The sequence below is a fragment of the Hylobates moloch genome, unplaced genomic scaffold (assembly GCF_009828535.3).
Source record: "Hylobates moloch isolate HMO894 unplaced genomic scaffold, HMol_V3 SCAFFOLD_17, whole genome shotgun sequence".
Taxonomy (NCBI): Eukaryota; Metazoa; Chordata; class Mammalia; order Primates; family Hylobatidae; genus Hylobates; species Hylobates moloch.
In genome coordinates this window covers 31,369,227-31,384,618 of record NW_026652292.1, presented here as the reverse complement: position 1 = coordinate 31,384,618, position 15,392 = coordinate 31,369,227, and the positions used below count along the sequence as shown (strand labels likewise).

The following is a 15,392-nucleotide window of genomic DNA, read 5'->3' as shown; positions in this document are numbered from 1 at the left end:
GTCTTGTGCAAGTAATTTCACCTTCATTCATAGAAAGAATATATAATTCCCACTGATTAGGGTTTGGGAAGGATTAAGTGAGATGGTATATGCAAAGCACAGGGCACGGTACTCATCACATGATAAGTTCTCAATAAATGTTAGTTAGTATAATTTTTATTAGATTTCATAGCAAAAATAAAGTCATAACCTTAGCTCAGTCTCACTGGACTGAACTCCAGTCTTGAAGGCAGTCTTGTAAATGTAAATCAGGGATAATGAGAATAGTATTTGTTACAAAAAGTTGTTGTAAATATTAATTAATGGTTAATATATGTAAAATGGTTAGAATACCACCCAGCATATAGTAAGCACTAAAAATGTATTAGATTTTATACTATTTGTGCTAAAATGGAAGGAGTAACACTTAGAAAATAGAAAGAGAACAACATTGAGTCCACACCCACCAGCCACAAAAGAACCACCTGTGCTTAATATTTCACAGGCCAAATACTGTGAGGTGTTTCAAAGAGCTGAGGGATTATCAGAGAAGACTTTGGAGCCAAGACACAGAGCAGAGTTGTTATGAGTACAGGCTGTAGGGTCAGATTTGGAGTTCAAATCCCTGCTTTACTATTTGTTAGCTATACAATGTCAGCTGAGTTAGCTATAACTCTTTGTGCTTCAGTTTTCTCATCCTTAAAATGAGATAAAATAATATGGTACCTACTTCATAGAGCTATTGTACAGATTAAATGAATCGATGTATCCTCTAGGGCACTTAGAAAAAGCATTCCATAAATTTTAACTCTTATCTTTTGGTGCTTTTGGGAAACACTGCTATTTATTGTTTTATTCATTCTGATCTGACCACTGCTTTAAGAAAGTCTTGAACACAAAAACCAGACTGGCTTTCTCTGTAAGCAGTGGACGCCCTGCCTTCACAGCAGCATTCTCTGACATCTCTCCACTGTGTGATGTTTATAATCGTGGATTGTCAGATTGTTTGCAATGCCTTTTCTTCAGAATCTGTTTTCATGTATATTGTTAGATTGCATTGCACCTTTTCTATGATACACGATATCCAGTATTTTGATCTGTTTGTCACTGTGGGAGATACTTGAAGCCACGGGCAGCATTCTCCTTTGGAGAGAGAAAAGGTGAATTTAGCAGCTTCAAGTACATGATACATAAAAGTACCCTAATATAATAGACTCAACATTCGTTCCTATGTTTTGTTTTGTTTTCCCCTGGGCATTTGTCAAGTTAGTTACCTCCAAGTGAAACACCCTTTTGTTAGTTTAACCTTAGGTTTGGAAATATAATCAGCTAGACTAGTTTAAAGTACAAATGACAGCATTACCCTAAAATGCCATGATTTTTCATTTAAAAAGACCTTTTGTTTTTGCTGAAGATTTAAGTTTGGTTGTCCCTGTATCTTTTTTCCGTGGAGTAGACTCACATTTTGCTTCTTTTTCCCAGCACCAACAGAGATGAGAGGGTGAGGGGGAAGTGCTGTCTGCATAGCCAATGACACAGCACATTCGCCCACCTGAGTCAGTGTTCTCTAGCCTGGTCATTTAAGGTTTGACCAAGGGCTCTTAGGTGGATCTGGAGGAAAGTCAGGGTTAAAATAGAATCAGTTCCAGCCCTTGTTCTTCTGAGAAGCCCATGCTTCCCTGGCCCTGAGAACCAGGCCTGGGGCCAAACAAGGCAACCCAGCCTGGGCTCTGGCCAACCCACTGACCTGCTGCAAGTACTGGATGGCCTGGTTGTGGTTCTTCCTCAGCTGCTCTATCTGAGCAGCTTCTTCATACAGGTTGATCAGATCTGACGTCCTATCACCCTTGGCAGCAATAACATCGCTAATTGCCTTTTCAAAGTATGTCAGAGCTAGGTTCAGTCTGTGGATGGCCACAGAGGCTCTGCAAGAAAAGGGATGAAAATATGAAGTCATAGAGAGGCCACTTATTTTGCAGACACAAAAGGAACTGATTCCAAGAATTAAAGAATTTGGCCTTCACAGGCCCATCATCTTGGTAGCTGGCTCAAAAATCCAGCCTTGCTATAAATAAACTCCAATTATCCTGCATTTTACCCATCAGATTTCATTGACGACCACTCATTAAACCCATTACTATGTCGTGCTATTGTCTAATTTTTTAAAAAAAGCAAATGGAAAAATGGCTTCCAGGAATTCACAAGATGGGATAATTTACCCATAAACATAGACTTTCTAAAATCAAAATAAAATTTTGTTACCTCTGATTCCCTCTCTTTCAGGCCAAAGAAAGTTTTTGCTTTGTTTTGTTCCATTTAATTTGGCCAATTCCTCCTCAGTTAAAAATGAGAGAGGATAGAAAAAAAAATGTAAATATTCCCCCAAGACAGTGATTAAATAGGCCGGGCATGGTGGCTCATGCTTGTAATCCCAGCACTTTGGGAGGCCGAGGCGGGCGGATCATGAGGTCAGGAGATGGAGACCACGGTGAAAACCCGCCTCTACTAAAAAATACAAAAAATTAGCCGGGCGTGGTGACGGGCGCCTGTAGTCCCAGCTACTCGGAGAGGCTGAGACAGGAGAATGGCGTGAACCCGGCAGGCGGAGCTTGCAGTGAGCCGAGATCGCGCCACTGCACTCCAGCCTGGGTGACAGAGCGAGAATCTGTCTCAAAAAAAAAAAAAAAAAAAAGAGAGTGATTAAATAAATTATAGCATATCATACAATAAAATACCTCAGAGACATTAAAAGTCATCTTTTCTTTTTAGACAGATATGGGGAGATATTAAAAATGTGCTAAAAGGAAAAAGATATAAAGCTGCACTTAGAATGTGATCCACAGAGATATAGTAATCAATATCCATATGTATCTGTTCAAAATGTTCATAGCAGTTATGTCTGTGTGGTGGTATCAAAATCGGCTTACTTGTTCTTCATACCTGTCTGTGTTTTCAAAATTTTCCACAACAAAGTTGGGAATATAATTTTTTTAAATGAGGATAAAACAATATCTCATTGAGGTTTATCTTTCCAGAGACAGCAATGCAAAACGAGAGCATGGGTAGTTCAAAGCTGGTTCTGGTAATTATGAGCTTTCTCAAACTCTACAAGCCTACATTTCCTTCTAAATAAAACAATTGAGTTTATATTGCAAGTTTGTTGTGAAGAATAATATTAAGTGTAAAATCACCTAACATATAGTAGATATACAATCAATATTCCTTCCTCCTCACTCCAATATTTGTATTCCTAAATTGAATTAAAAATATATGTGTAAGCCAGGTGTGGTGGTGTCTTGACTGTGGTCTCAGCTACTGAGGAGGCTGAGCCCAGGAGTTCGAGGTTTCAGTGAATTCTGATTGCACCCTGCACTCCAGCCTGAGTGGCAGAGTGAAAAGCTATCTAAATGAAAATAATAGAAATACCTACCCTCATTGGCTGTCGTGAGGATTGAGTGAAATAAATTATGTAATGCACTTAGAACAGTGTCTAGTATGTAGTTATACTTAGTAGGCACTCTAACACTTAGAATAGGACATGCATAAAAAGGAATTCAATAAATACTGGAGAATGGATGAATAAAATGAGCACCAGAGTTTTTCTGAAAAAAGAATAAGGCTATCTTTCACATAAGGCAGAAAAACTTTAGGCCCTATGTGACAGGAGTAGACATTCACCAGACTGTAATTTATTGCCCTGTGGACTTAAGTCAATAGTTTGATTTAGTTCTGGACATTCCAGCATCTCCCCATTTCCCATTTGACTTCTAGATTCATGGTTGTTTAGAGGAGGCAGATATGACACATGTATTTCATTTACTTACTATTCAGTCATATACCCTACTGTGCCAAGTGCTTACAGTTTTGGAAACAGATTGCTTTCAAGGATGTAAAGATATTTGAAAAATCTAGGGAACAGTAAACTCTTTATTCTTTTTCTTCTAATAATCTGATGGGCCCACATTCATTTCTAAATATTCTGATTCTCAGAGGATCCCTAAGTCAACAGCAAGACAGTTAAATCTTGTTCTGGCTTAAACAAATTCCATGAACTTTGTTTTCATATGGAACAGAACTTTCCTTAAAAATGCACATGCTATGCTTGGCTTTCACAGCTTCCAGTTAATTGTCTTCATTAAGTGTTCCTTCATCTAAAATGTCACATGTAATGACAAAAATAGGTGGCAATTCAGAGAAAAATATATTATCACAGATCCAATATTTACAAGCTATGTTATCTTGGACAATTTGTTAAACCTCAGCTTCAGTCTCCTTGACGCCCCCCTTTAATAAAATAATAATCATACCAACTACCTCAATGGCTGTTGTGAGGATTAAATGGGGCAGTACACAAAATGCCCAGCGTATGCATTTGGTAAATTTGAGCCTCTTTTATTATCATTTGAGTTTCTGGGTTTTTTTGCTCTAAATATTTTTCTCCCTTATATTATGTAATTCCAAGCCTCATTCATAAAAGCCTCAGCTTCTCCAAGCCCAGATCTTACCTGCCCAAAGCAAGTGTTAGGTCGTTCTCAGAGACTTGTAATTCACAATCACCTCCTTTATATAATTCTTTCAGCTCCTTCATGTTTCTCTCTGCCTTCTGCAGGTTGAAATAGGCTTCTCTGCCAGTGAAATAGTCAAGGAAAATGCCAAGCACTCAAACTAACATCCACTGCACAGGGACAGCAGGTGATAAGGAAACAAAAGGGGCTCTTGGAAAAGTGAAGCAATATTAAAAATAGGTACTTAACTATGTTCTTTATTTTCCATGTATAATGTTGTCAAGAAGCAAGAATTCTTTAGAAAAGGAACAGGGGCTTGGGTTTCCTGTGGTGGTTGCCTGAATCTAAGACTAGAGTAGGTAGGCAGTGTTTGCAGGAGTGAACGGAAGCTGTAAATTACACTCGATTTCCTTTAGGGGCATCTACTGCGTGACAATAGTTATTCATTTTTCCCAGGCCTGTTCCTGTGAATGGTAAAAGAGAGGAACTAATTACGCTGAAAGGAACTTTCTGGGTCATTTAGAAAGACCAAGCAAAGCAGGTTTTGGGCGAGACGCAAACATCATAAGAGCAAAAATCCCCTTAATTCCCAAACATTCTTCTATTTCTCACATTTTCAATAGCCCCCTGCTAAGGGTATAACAGAGGAAGGCCACATATCAGATTTTGCAAGTTGAATATTAGGACCAAAAAAGTAGAGAGGGGGATGTGTAGAGAGGAGACTGGGGACACATGGGCTCAAAGAGTGTTCATGGTGATTCGTGAACATCAAATGCCCTTAACATCTTTCCAGTGGAGATGGTACAAAAGGCTGTCAGAATCCCCAGTTCTGAGGAAAGGCATATATAACAGTCCCCCTCTGGGGATTTGCAGAACTACTTGTTTTGTCTATTTTGCTTGGCCTCCAGCCTCATGGGCAGTATCCACAAGAGCATTTCAAAAAACTAAAATGATCGAGAATCAGTTAAATCAGTGGTTTTGGGCTGCAAATTACAATCTCTGGAGGGCTTTTAAAATTTCAATGAACAGATGTACCTCAGAGCCTCTCAGTCAAAATATTTGGGGCAGGAACAGACAGCAGAAATTCTTAAAGATCCCCAGGGGATTACAATGTGCAGCCTAGTTTGCCAAATTGTACTTTAAATTATCACCCATTCTTTCCATCACTACACCGCCACCACCACCACCACTCTCATCCTCATTGCTAATACTGATTTTCTTGGGCGCTCAATGAACAGCAGAACAGACTCAGAAAACCTTCGACTGGCTAGGTGGTAGGTCACTAGTGAAATCTCTTCCATGGCTCAACTCAGAGCTTATATGAATAGACACAGGAAGAGAATACACACCCTTCTAGATGGAGAGGAGAGGCTTGTGGAGGGCCTTGATGTTGGAACAGATCTACAAGGCCTTGGTTCCATCTCCCACCCTCCTGTATGAGATGACCCATCTGGCATGTGTGGCCTGTGGCCCCGAACACTAAACGCAGCTAGGAATGGAAGGATATCGGTTCTTCAGGAGCCAGGCCACGCCCAGAGTGTAGTATAGCTTGACCAGAGCTTCCAGGATTTCCTCTTTCTCCTTATCTGAGGTCATACTTGCCTTCCAGGTCAACAGTGTATTCTTGGCTGATGTAGCATGTTTCTTGGCCTGAACTGGGAGGCCTGGGGGAGTTAGAGGGTGGGTAGCAAGAAGACAGACATTAAAAAGGCATGCTTCAGTCAAAAACATTCCTGGGAGGGGATAAAGTGGGCAGTGCAGTTGTCATATGGTCTATAGCATTGGTTCCTAAATCTGGCTGTGAATCAGAATTATTGGAAATGCTTGTAAAGAATACAGATTCCTGGACCCCACTCGAGACCTACTGAGTGGGGAATCTCTAGAGAATTGGGGTCCAGGAATCTCTAATTTTAATCTGCACCACAAGTGGTTCTTATTCAGCCCTCTCAACATTAGCCTTCATACCTCAGTTTGGAACTCAAGACAGAGACAGGAATGGAAGGTGAGTATCCTATTCCTGATTCTACTACTAATGCCATGTGACCTTTTCAACCCATAAAGCTTCTCCATCCTCCAACTGTTGAACAACAATAATAACTATAGAAGCTGCCCCTTACCAAACACATGGAGATAGTCCAGGAACAAAGTAGGTTATGCCATAGAATGCTGTGCATTGAGTGTTCTGGAAAAGGCATTCTATAAATACAAGGGCTTATGAATGCAATTACTTCCATCGGGGATTTTTTTTTTCAATCTAAGATGAATCTGGTGATACTAACTGGTCACATGACACACATAAAAATAATGCAATTGCTAAATGCAATGAGGCCCCAAACTAAGAAGACAAAGGCAAGGCCAGACCCCAGCTAGACAGAACTGGTGGGGTTTTTCCCCTTGTTTTTTCTTTTCTTTTCTTTTTAAAGATTTAAAAATACAAACCTTGTGTCCAAGGCTGACTTTCCATAGACTGCAGTAAGGGAGCTGCTCTGCTACATACAAAACCCTAACCCAGAAGCAAGTTATCTAATGATTTAGCATCAGGTTCCCCTCAAATATGCATTGCATGTAGGGTGAAAGGGCAGCCCCCTTTCCAGCCACATCTCATTTTTCCCCTTGTTTTTTGCTGGTGTTCCTGGGCACTTACACGAGCTGCTATTTGTCCAGTCAACAGAGGTAGACTTGGGAAGACTGAAAACAACAGGTAGGGTTCACTTTCAGCCCTCTCTCTGCAGGTACCTAGGGGCTGGTAAACATATTCACCCCTGCCAAGTAGGCCACTGTGCCCCTAATCCTCACTTCACACCACCAGCCCCAGTCCTACTCAGCAAGCTGCCTTTGGCTCCTGAAGCCTAGTTTCACAGAATGGGTGCAAGTCAATGGCAATAAGGATAAATTTAAAAGTTTGTCTTTGATACCTGCAGCCCTCATGTGTTCTAAGTGCACCTCCTGAATGCACTACAGCAATGAAAGGGAACATGATCTTCCCTGGGAGAGTTCTAAAGGTGACCCAGGTCCCTTTTCCCTTTTGCAATCATTGTATAAGCAGCAGTGGTCAAAATAAAGTTCAACTCTTTTGTGACTTCTTACCAAAGCAAGAACCATAAAAAAGCATTTCAAATGCACCTTCCCAAATTCACAAGATTATGTCTTCCCCTCTTTCCAAAGAGCTGAGACAAAAGTACAATGCTTGATCCATGCCCCACAAATAGGATGATGAAGTTCAGATTGTGGAAGGACACTATAAAGGTCAGCAAACTGGCAAAGTAATCCAGGTTTACCAGAAGAAATACGGCATCTGGCTGGGCGCGGTGACTCACGCCTGTAATCCCAGCACTTTGGGAGGCCAAGGTGGGCGAATCACAAGGTCAGGGGATTGAGACTATCCTGGCCAACATGGTGAAACCCCGTCTCTACTAAAAATACAAAAATTAGTTGGGCGTGGTGGTGTGCACCTGAAGTCCCAGCTACTAGAGAGGCTGAGGCAGGGGAATCACTTGAACCCGGGAGGCAGAGATTGCAGTGAGCTGAGATCGCACCACTGCACTCCAGCCTGGTGACAGAGTGAGACTGTTTCAAAAAAAAAAAAAAAAAGGCATCTATACTGACAGGGTGCAGTGGGAAAAGGCTAACGGCACAACTATCCATGTGGGCATTGACCCCAACAAGGCAGCTATCACTAGGCTAAAACTGAAAAGAACAGAAAAAGATCCTTGAGCAGAAAGCCAAATCTCATCTAGTAGGGAAGAAAAATAGTAGATATGAGGAAGAAACATTTGAGAAGATGTAGGGGGAAAGTATCCCTATATACACCTTTCATTAAAAATTGCAAAAATAAAAATAAATAAAAGTGATCCAGAGACAAGAAGTCTCTGCAGAATACTCAGAAATATCTGTTCTATAGGTTTCAACCAAAGAGAAAAGTGGACTCTGGTGAAAGAGAGGGCTGTGTCCTAAGTTAAGAGTGGCCTTCAGATTGCACTGTGCATTATAAGCACCCTATTAAAATGCAGATTCCTGTCCCACACTTCCAGTAGTTACAGCTCACAAGTTCTGGGATAAGAACCAAGAATACACATTTAAAACAAGCCACCATGTTTCAGGTGGTAACCGAGGATTCTCATTTGTAAGAACTGATCTTGGTAATAATGCAAGGTTGTCCGAGGACCACACTTGGAGAAACATATAGTTGGTAAAATCTTTATAGAAGAAGTAGGACTCATCTTGTTTTTCAAGAGTGGATAGGATTTTGACTGATACAAGGAGGGATTTCCCCTTGGATTAAATAGCTTGAGGCCTTGAAGACAGAATAAGCAAGTGTGTGTATGTATGTGTGCTGCACTCGGGGATGAGGTTGGGTGGATGCAGGATTGTTAGGGAAGGTAGAAGGATGACTGAAGGGAAACTCTGAATTGAAAAATGTATAAGCAGGCCGGGCACGGTGGCTCACGCCTGTAATCCCAGCACTTTGGGAGGCCGAGGTGGGTGGATCATAAGGTCAGGAGATGGAGACCGTCCTGGCTAACACAGTGAAACCCTGTCTCTACTAAAAAAAATAAAATACAAAAAATTAGCCGGGCGTGGTGGCGGGTGCCTGTAGTCCCAGCTACTCTGGAGATTGAGGCAGGAGAATGGCGTGAACCTGGGAGGCAGAGCTTGCGGTGAGCCGAGATCGCGCTGCTGCACTCCAGCCTGGACAACAGAGTGAAATTCCGTGTCAGAAAAAAAAAAGAAAAGAAAAAAAGAAAAATGTATAAGCTATGCATTGAATATGTAAAAAGTCTTGGATGATGTCTTAATTTGTATGTTCTGCTGTAACAGAATACCTGAGACCAGGTAATTTATAAAGAACAGAAATTTCTCACAGTTCTGGAGGCTGAAAAGTCTAAGATGAAGACACCAGCTTCTTGTGAGGGATCTCGCTGCGTCCACATATGATGAAAAGTGGAAGAGAAAAAGAACCAAACACCACAAAAAGCCTCTTTTATAAGGACCTTAATCCCATTCATGAGGGAGGAGCCCTCATAGCCTAATCACCTCTGAAAGGCCCCACCTCTTGATGCTATCACAGTGGCAACACCTGAACTTTGGAGTGGACATGCTCGAACCATCGCAGATGCCCAGATGAGAAGGGGGAATTAGATCTGTTACGTAACAGGAGTCTTCACAGGTCTGGAGGAAGAAGGCAGCATCACTTGTTAGCTCACAGAAAACTCTGCTTCGGATACTGGAAGCCGAGATTGCTACTTTAGACCAAGAAAATAAAGTAGAAAACTGAGAAAGTGTTTTCATCAAATGGGTCATTTTCCACAAGTAGGTGGGCCGTTAGGTGTGTGTCATTAAGGACTACAAAAACCAAACTCAGACAGTTCCCTGGGTCCTTAGGAAGAAGAAAGGTGAAACTGCAGGAGCTACTAAAAACCACCCCAAATCAGCAGACACTCCTTCTGGGCTTGTGAATGTCAAATAAAACAACCACCACTCAAGAAAGTTGTTCTGAGGCAGTCCCTGAGGCTTTGAAAGCCTGCACCCTCCCTGCAAAGTATCCCATGCTGGTTGTGCAATTCCCAGGAGGAATACTTTTCCTCTCCGCCCAGCAGCTAATTAATTATACAGTTCCTTGCTTTCACATAACTAGGCCTCACACTGTGGGCCTTCTGATGGAAAAGCTGAGCCACATGGGGCTTAAGCAAACTGGACGAGGATCTTGATTTAAAACAATTTATTATATTTTAAGCCCTAAAGGGGAAAAACTTCTTTCACCTTCCCGGAATCCACTCTGATCTCCAAAGTGGAGTGCATAAACTCTATGGGTGTGCAAGATGCCGTAAGAGTGTGAGGGGGAAATCAAAACTTCTCTATTTTTTTTTTATCTGAAGCCTTTTTCTATTTTTATTACTATTTATAATATTACATAACACATCAATACTGTTGTACACAATCTATTCAAAATACACGTATAAAAAGTAATTGATCGTTTGCTTAAGTTTCTTTTAGTGATAAGGGAGCTGTCTCTTGAGTTTGGAGACCACTGCTCTAGACAAATGTTTTCCAACCTTTTCAAGTATGAAAGAGCTCTTTTTATATTTTAAAAAAAACCACATGGCTTCCTCCACTTGTGATAATTATTTTCATAGCACATACTACTTGAAAAAATTCATAATGACAAAAGTACTATGAATTCAGTATCAGCAACACTTTGAAATGAATTTACATTTATTAAGTCTAAGTACGTCCTCTTTCATGTAAAAAGAACACTCTGTATGTAAGATTTATTATTGTATATATCTATGAAGGATGCTTCATAGACCAAGTCACTTTTCTGCATCTGCCCTCCCAAGCCAAGGATACCACCCTTCTACCTGCACTGACAGTGCAGCTGTTTTCAAGGTACAAGGCAGAAGGGCAGCAAGGCCTGCTTCTGGAGCCCAAGATGCAGAAATTACAAGGAAATATTGATGAGATAGCAAAATGAGTCCAAAGATTGTCCAACAAACATATCAATCATTTTGCTTTAGTTTGGGTGGGGATTCTATCATCGATTCTGCTACACTGACTCAGGCCAGAGAAAATCTGCTCAGAGCTACCCAATCTTTGGAGGTTGTTATTGTCACCAGAAAGCAGTCATCTTTGATCAGCATCTATATTTAAGCAGTTACTGTGGCACGGTGATTAAAACAGCAGGGTCTAGAGCCAGACTTTCCAGGTACAAATCCTGGTGTAGTCATTATGACTTGAACATCGTTACGACTTGAAAAAGTTACTTAATCTATCTGTGCCTGTTTGTTCACCTACAAAATGGTAATGAAAATATATCTTGTAGAGTTGTCACAAGGATTAATTTAATACAAAAAAGGATTAAATAGTGCCTGAATGAAGTGAGTTTGAAGAAATATTAGCCATCATTATTATTATTATTACCAAGGTCCATTTCTCTTATTGAGTAATTTACTATATTTGTACTTATTTTGAACATTTTTCATAGCACTGTTTACAGAATCTTTGTAAAAGGCTTGCATTCTCAAATGCAGACGCACTTCAGGTAGGTATCAGGCTTCTTGTGGGTCAGATTACCTGGTTTTTATCATTCCCTGTTGTTTCTGTACTGGTTTTTGTGTCTTTATTTTAACCAACTAGACAAAGAAAGCAGAGTTCATGACTTAGGCTTCTTTTTCTGGATTTTGCAACATTTGTAACAGAGCCCCAATACCTGGAAGATTCCCAGTAATAATAGGCTGACTAAATTACTATTTCATTAATAAGCAGAATTTCAGAAAACTGCTTGTCCACGTTACCATATTTTCCTTCCTGAACACTTGAAAACAGTTCACCACTAGTTACCAAACTACCCTGGTGATCTCCGCCTCCCCTTTCTCAGCTGCTGGATCACTAGGCTCGTTAGGATCATCACCAGGGCAGTGGGCCATAGAGGTCCACTTCTAGCGTCCCTTGTTCTGTTTAACAAGCCAACCAACTTTTATACACTCTTCTTTGCAAAAGCCTCTCATTCTCTTGTGAATCCCATTCCATCAATTACTCCATTAAAAACATCTTTAAACCCTCTCTTCTAACTGGCTCCTTCCTCTTTGCCTAAAATCTTCCTGCATCTCCTTCTCTTGTAAAATAATCTTCACTAGCCTCTGGTCCCTATTGTTTCCCTTCATCCTTGGGATCTGGCTTCTCCTCCAACCATTATGGGGAACCTGTTCTTCTGAGGTCCCCTCAAAAATATCCTAATAAATGAATCCAACCGCAGTTTTTCAGTCCGCATTTCACTGCAGCATCAGACACCCTTACCTGTTTGGCTCCCACGGCACTGCACCAACCTGCTTCTCCTTTATAAACCTTCTGTAATTGATTCTTTGCTAACTCTTTATCAAGGTCCTTTGTTCTCTACCATTAATGTGTCCATTTTTCAAGACTTTCTGTTTCTTCCACTTCTCTCTTTCCTTCTTGGAAGTTTTATCAACTCCTATTACTTCAACCTTGGCTTCCATGCTTATAATTTACCATTTCCCCTCTTTATTTCTGGTCTCAAATATTCCTCCATGCTTATGCCTTTCCTTCTCTCCTCCCAAGTTCTGGTCCCAAATTTCCAGCACAAGTGAAAATGTATTACAGGTTGAGTATCCCTTATCCAAAATGCTTGCGACCAGAAGTGTTTCAGGTTTCAGATTTTGTTCTGGATGGGGGGGATTTTTGGATTATTTGCAGATAACCAGTCGAACATCTGGAAAATCTGAAAATCTGAAATCCAAAATGTTCCAATGAGCATTTCTTTTAAGTGTCACATCAGCACTCAAAAAGTTTTAGATTTTGGAACATTTTGGATTTCAGATTTTCAGATTAGCGATTCTCAACTTGTGGATTCTCTATTGCAATTCAAAATCTATACATCAAAAACTGGACTCAGCATTCCTCTCCCAGTCCACTTCCTTTCTGACCTACTTCTCTCTGAAAATGGCAATTTCAGGGGCCCAAAACATCATGGTCATCTTTGGGCCTCACTGTCACTCAACCCCAAATCGAACACCATGTCCTGACAACTCCTTCTTAATGGTCTCTGTCTTCTAATAATCATTTTTGAATAGGTAACACATTTCTATAGTTGAAAAGTTAAAAATTATAAGAAAAAGTAAACACTGAGAGGTCTCACTTCCAATCCTGTTCCCTTTGTCCCCAACCACCCTCTAAGTAACATTTTTTGTTTCATTCTTGTGTACGCTTTGGTGTTTTTTATATAAAAATAAGCCTACATTCTCATTTCTTACTCCCTCTTTCTTACACAAAAAGAGGTGTATTATAAACACTATACTGCATTGTGCATTCTCTTTTCCCTAAAGAGATCTTTCCCTAGAAGGATATAGAGATTCCTCATGTTCTTTTTAAAACTCCATATTTCCCACTGTGTGTATGTACTAGTTTCCTATTGATGGATACTTGCTTGTTTCCAATCTTTTACTATTATGAATGATGCTGCAAAGAATAATCTTGTCCATGTTATCAGTGTATATTTAGGAAAGATTCCCAGAAGTGGGTTTCTGGTTTAAAAATAAATGTATCTGTCTTTTGTAGACTCTTGAATCCTTACCTTCTCACCCATTCTCTCTGGCAGCCTAGTTTTAGACCTAGATGACTGAGATGGCTTCCATTCCATCACTGCCAGATTAACCCTGCCAAAAGTACACTTTGATATTTCTATCATCCTGCTGGAAAATCTCCACTAGTGCTCTTTGCCTATCAAATAAATTACAAATTCCTTAGCCTGTATTTAAAACCACACCATGGCCTGCCCAATGTACCCTTCTCCTTTCCAGGTTTATCTTACCAGTCCTAACCTTAGCCTGCCCAATGTACCCTTCTCCTTTCCAGGTTCATCTTACCAGTCCTAACCTTAGCCAGACAAGGCTGCTTACTGCTGTCTCCACAGACGTGGCACTTTCCTTCCTTATGCCTTGGCCCACACCTTCCTCTTCATCAGAAATGCCCATCCCTTCTTCCACCTACCCAAACCCTACTCCTTTTTTACAAACCTTGAATCCACCTCCCCCTTGAATCTATCATCTCTGCCAGAAATGATTTCACTCAACCTTCCCGAAGCCCATTATTTAAATCAATTACATGGCATTTACCTTATAATGCCTTCCCTCATAGTTATGTCCCTAGGTAGTTCACCTTCCACACTAAGTTGTAAAACCTTTGAGGGCTTCTTTATGTTTCATTTCCCAAAGTGTTCATCATGGCATTTCACATATACAAGTTTCTCACTACTCACAGAATGACTGTTTCTTGAGAGAAATCAGACTTTTGGCTGCTGGAAAAGGCTTAGAGTGAAATGAGCAAAGCAGGGCTGATGACTATAAAACATGAATGGGTGCAGTGAGGCATGAACGCACATAGACACACACATCTGCCTACACAGGAGGCCAGCTTATATATTCTGTCCACTTTAAAGCAGTTAGAGGATGAGTGACAACAACACTGAGTGGGGCTGAGCAAGCACTTCATCTCTCTTGAAGATCTGCCATTTTTCAAAGCCTTACTTATTCCATGGACCAGACACTAAAAAAGCTGAAGTGAAGAAACTGAAATAAAAGCTTAAGTGAAGAAACCAAAATATGACTGAAATAAGAGGCACTGGGCTATTCTCAAAGAAAGCTTACAGTCACAACCTATTCTAAAAAAAAATCTAGGCTGGTATCAGAAAATCTGGGTTCAAGCCTAGGCTCCACAATACCACGTGGACACTTCATCTGACCAGCAAGCTGCTTTTCCCATCTAGGAAAAACAAACAAAAAAGTTCTCTATTCATGCAGCAGGAAAAACTGTCAGTTAGGGAGAATAGGATTTATCACCATGTTTTGTGGTATAACCTGTTCACTTATCTTGACTTAACTTGGAATCTAATTGGAAAAGTAAAACTCAAAGGTAGTTTGTGGCTCATTATGGAGGGGGTTGGTTTCAAAAGATCTAGGCCAACCTCCTTCTAGACCTACCCTAGTCATCTTCAAGGCAAGACAGAGAGGGCAGCATCTGGCCTTGCCTAGTTTCAGAAAAATCTCCCTCTCAAATGCCTTCCTCTTCAGTTCAAGTTCATCACCTCAAGTTTGAATTCCAGTGAAAGACTCTTAGCTAGTCTCTGTGAATCTGGGCTCTCCCAGGGCCCAAGGAGTATACTTGCCTCTACCAAACCACGTTGCAATAACCTACCAACTGCCAAATCCGTGGGTCTCTCCTCAGCCATTACCTTATTTGACCTTCCTCTACCATGTGAACTGTTGAAACCACTGTTGCACTTCTTTTCAAAACCCTCTCTCCTCCCTTGGCTTCGATGACACGGGTCCTCCTGAGTCTTCTATTTTCTTTGCTGGCCCCGCTTTACCCTACCCATTCTTAAAGCTCTTGCCCTCC

The 15,392-nt window shown here is 40.8% G+C and overlaps 1 protein-coding gene across 4 annotated transcripts in view; it reads right to left on the bottom strand.

Moving 5' to 3' along the window:
* TTC23L (tetratricopeptide repeat domain 23 like) overlaps positions 1–15,392 on the bottom strand; it is a 60,095-nt gene that overhangs the window by 30,051 nt on the left and 14,652 nt on the right. For all 4 annotated transcript variants that reach the window (XR_009210446.1, XM_058430004.1, XM_058430006.1 and 1 more), the window contains exons 5-7: positions 5,992–6,148; positions 4,485–4,610; positions 1,727–1,904 (exon numbers count right to left, since the gene is read on the bottom strand). Coding sequence is in view for 3 of the 4 variants with exons in the window: in XM_058430004.1 (XP_058285987.1) it covers positions 1,727–1,904; positions 4,485–4,610; positions 5,992–6,148 (461 nt within the window). In the remaining variant the exon portion in view is untranslated. The remainder of the gene's footprint in view (positions 1–1,726; positions 1,905–4,484; positions 4,611–5,991; positions 6,149–15,392) is intronic.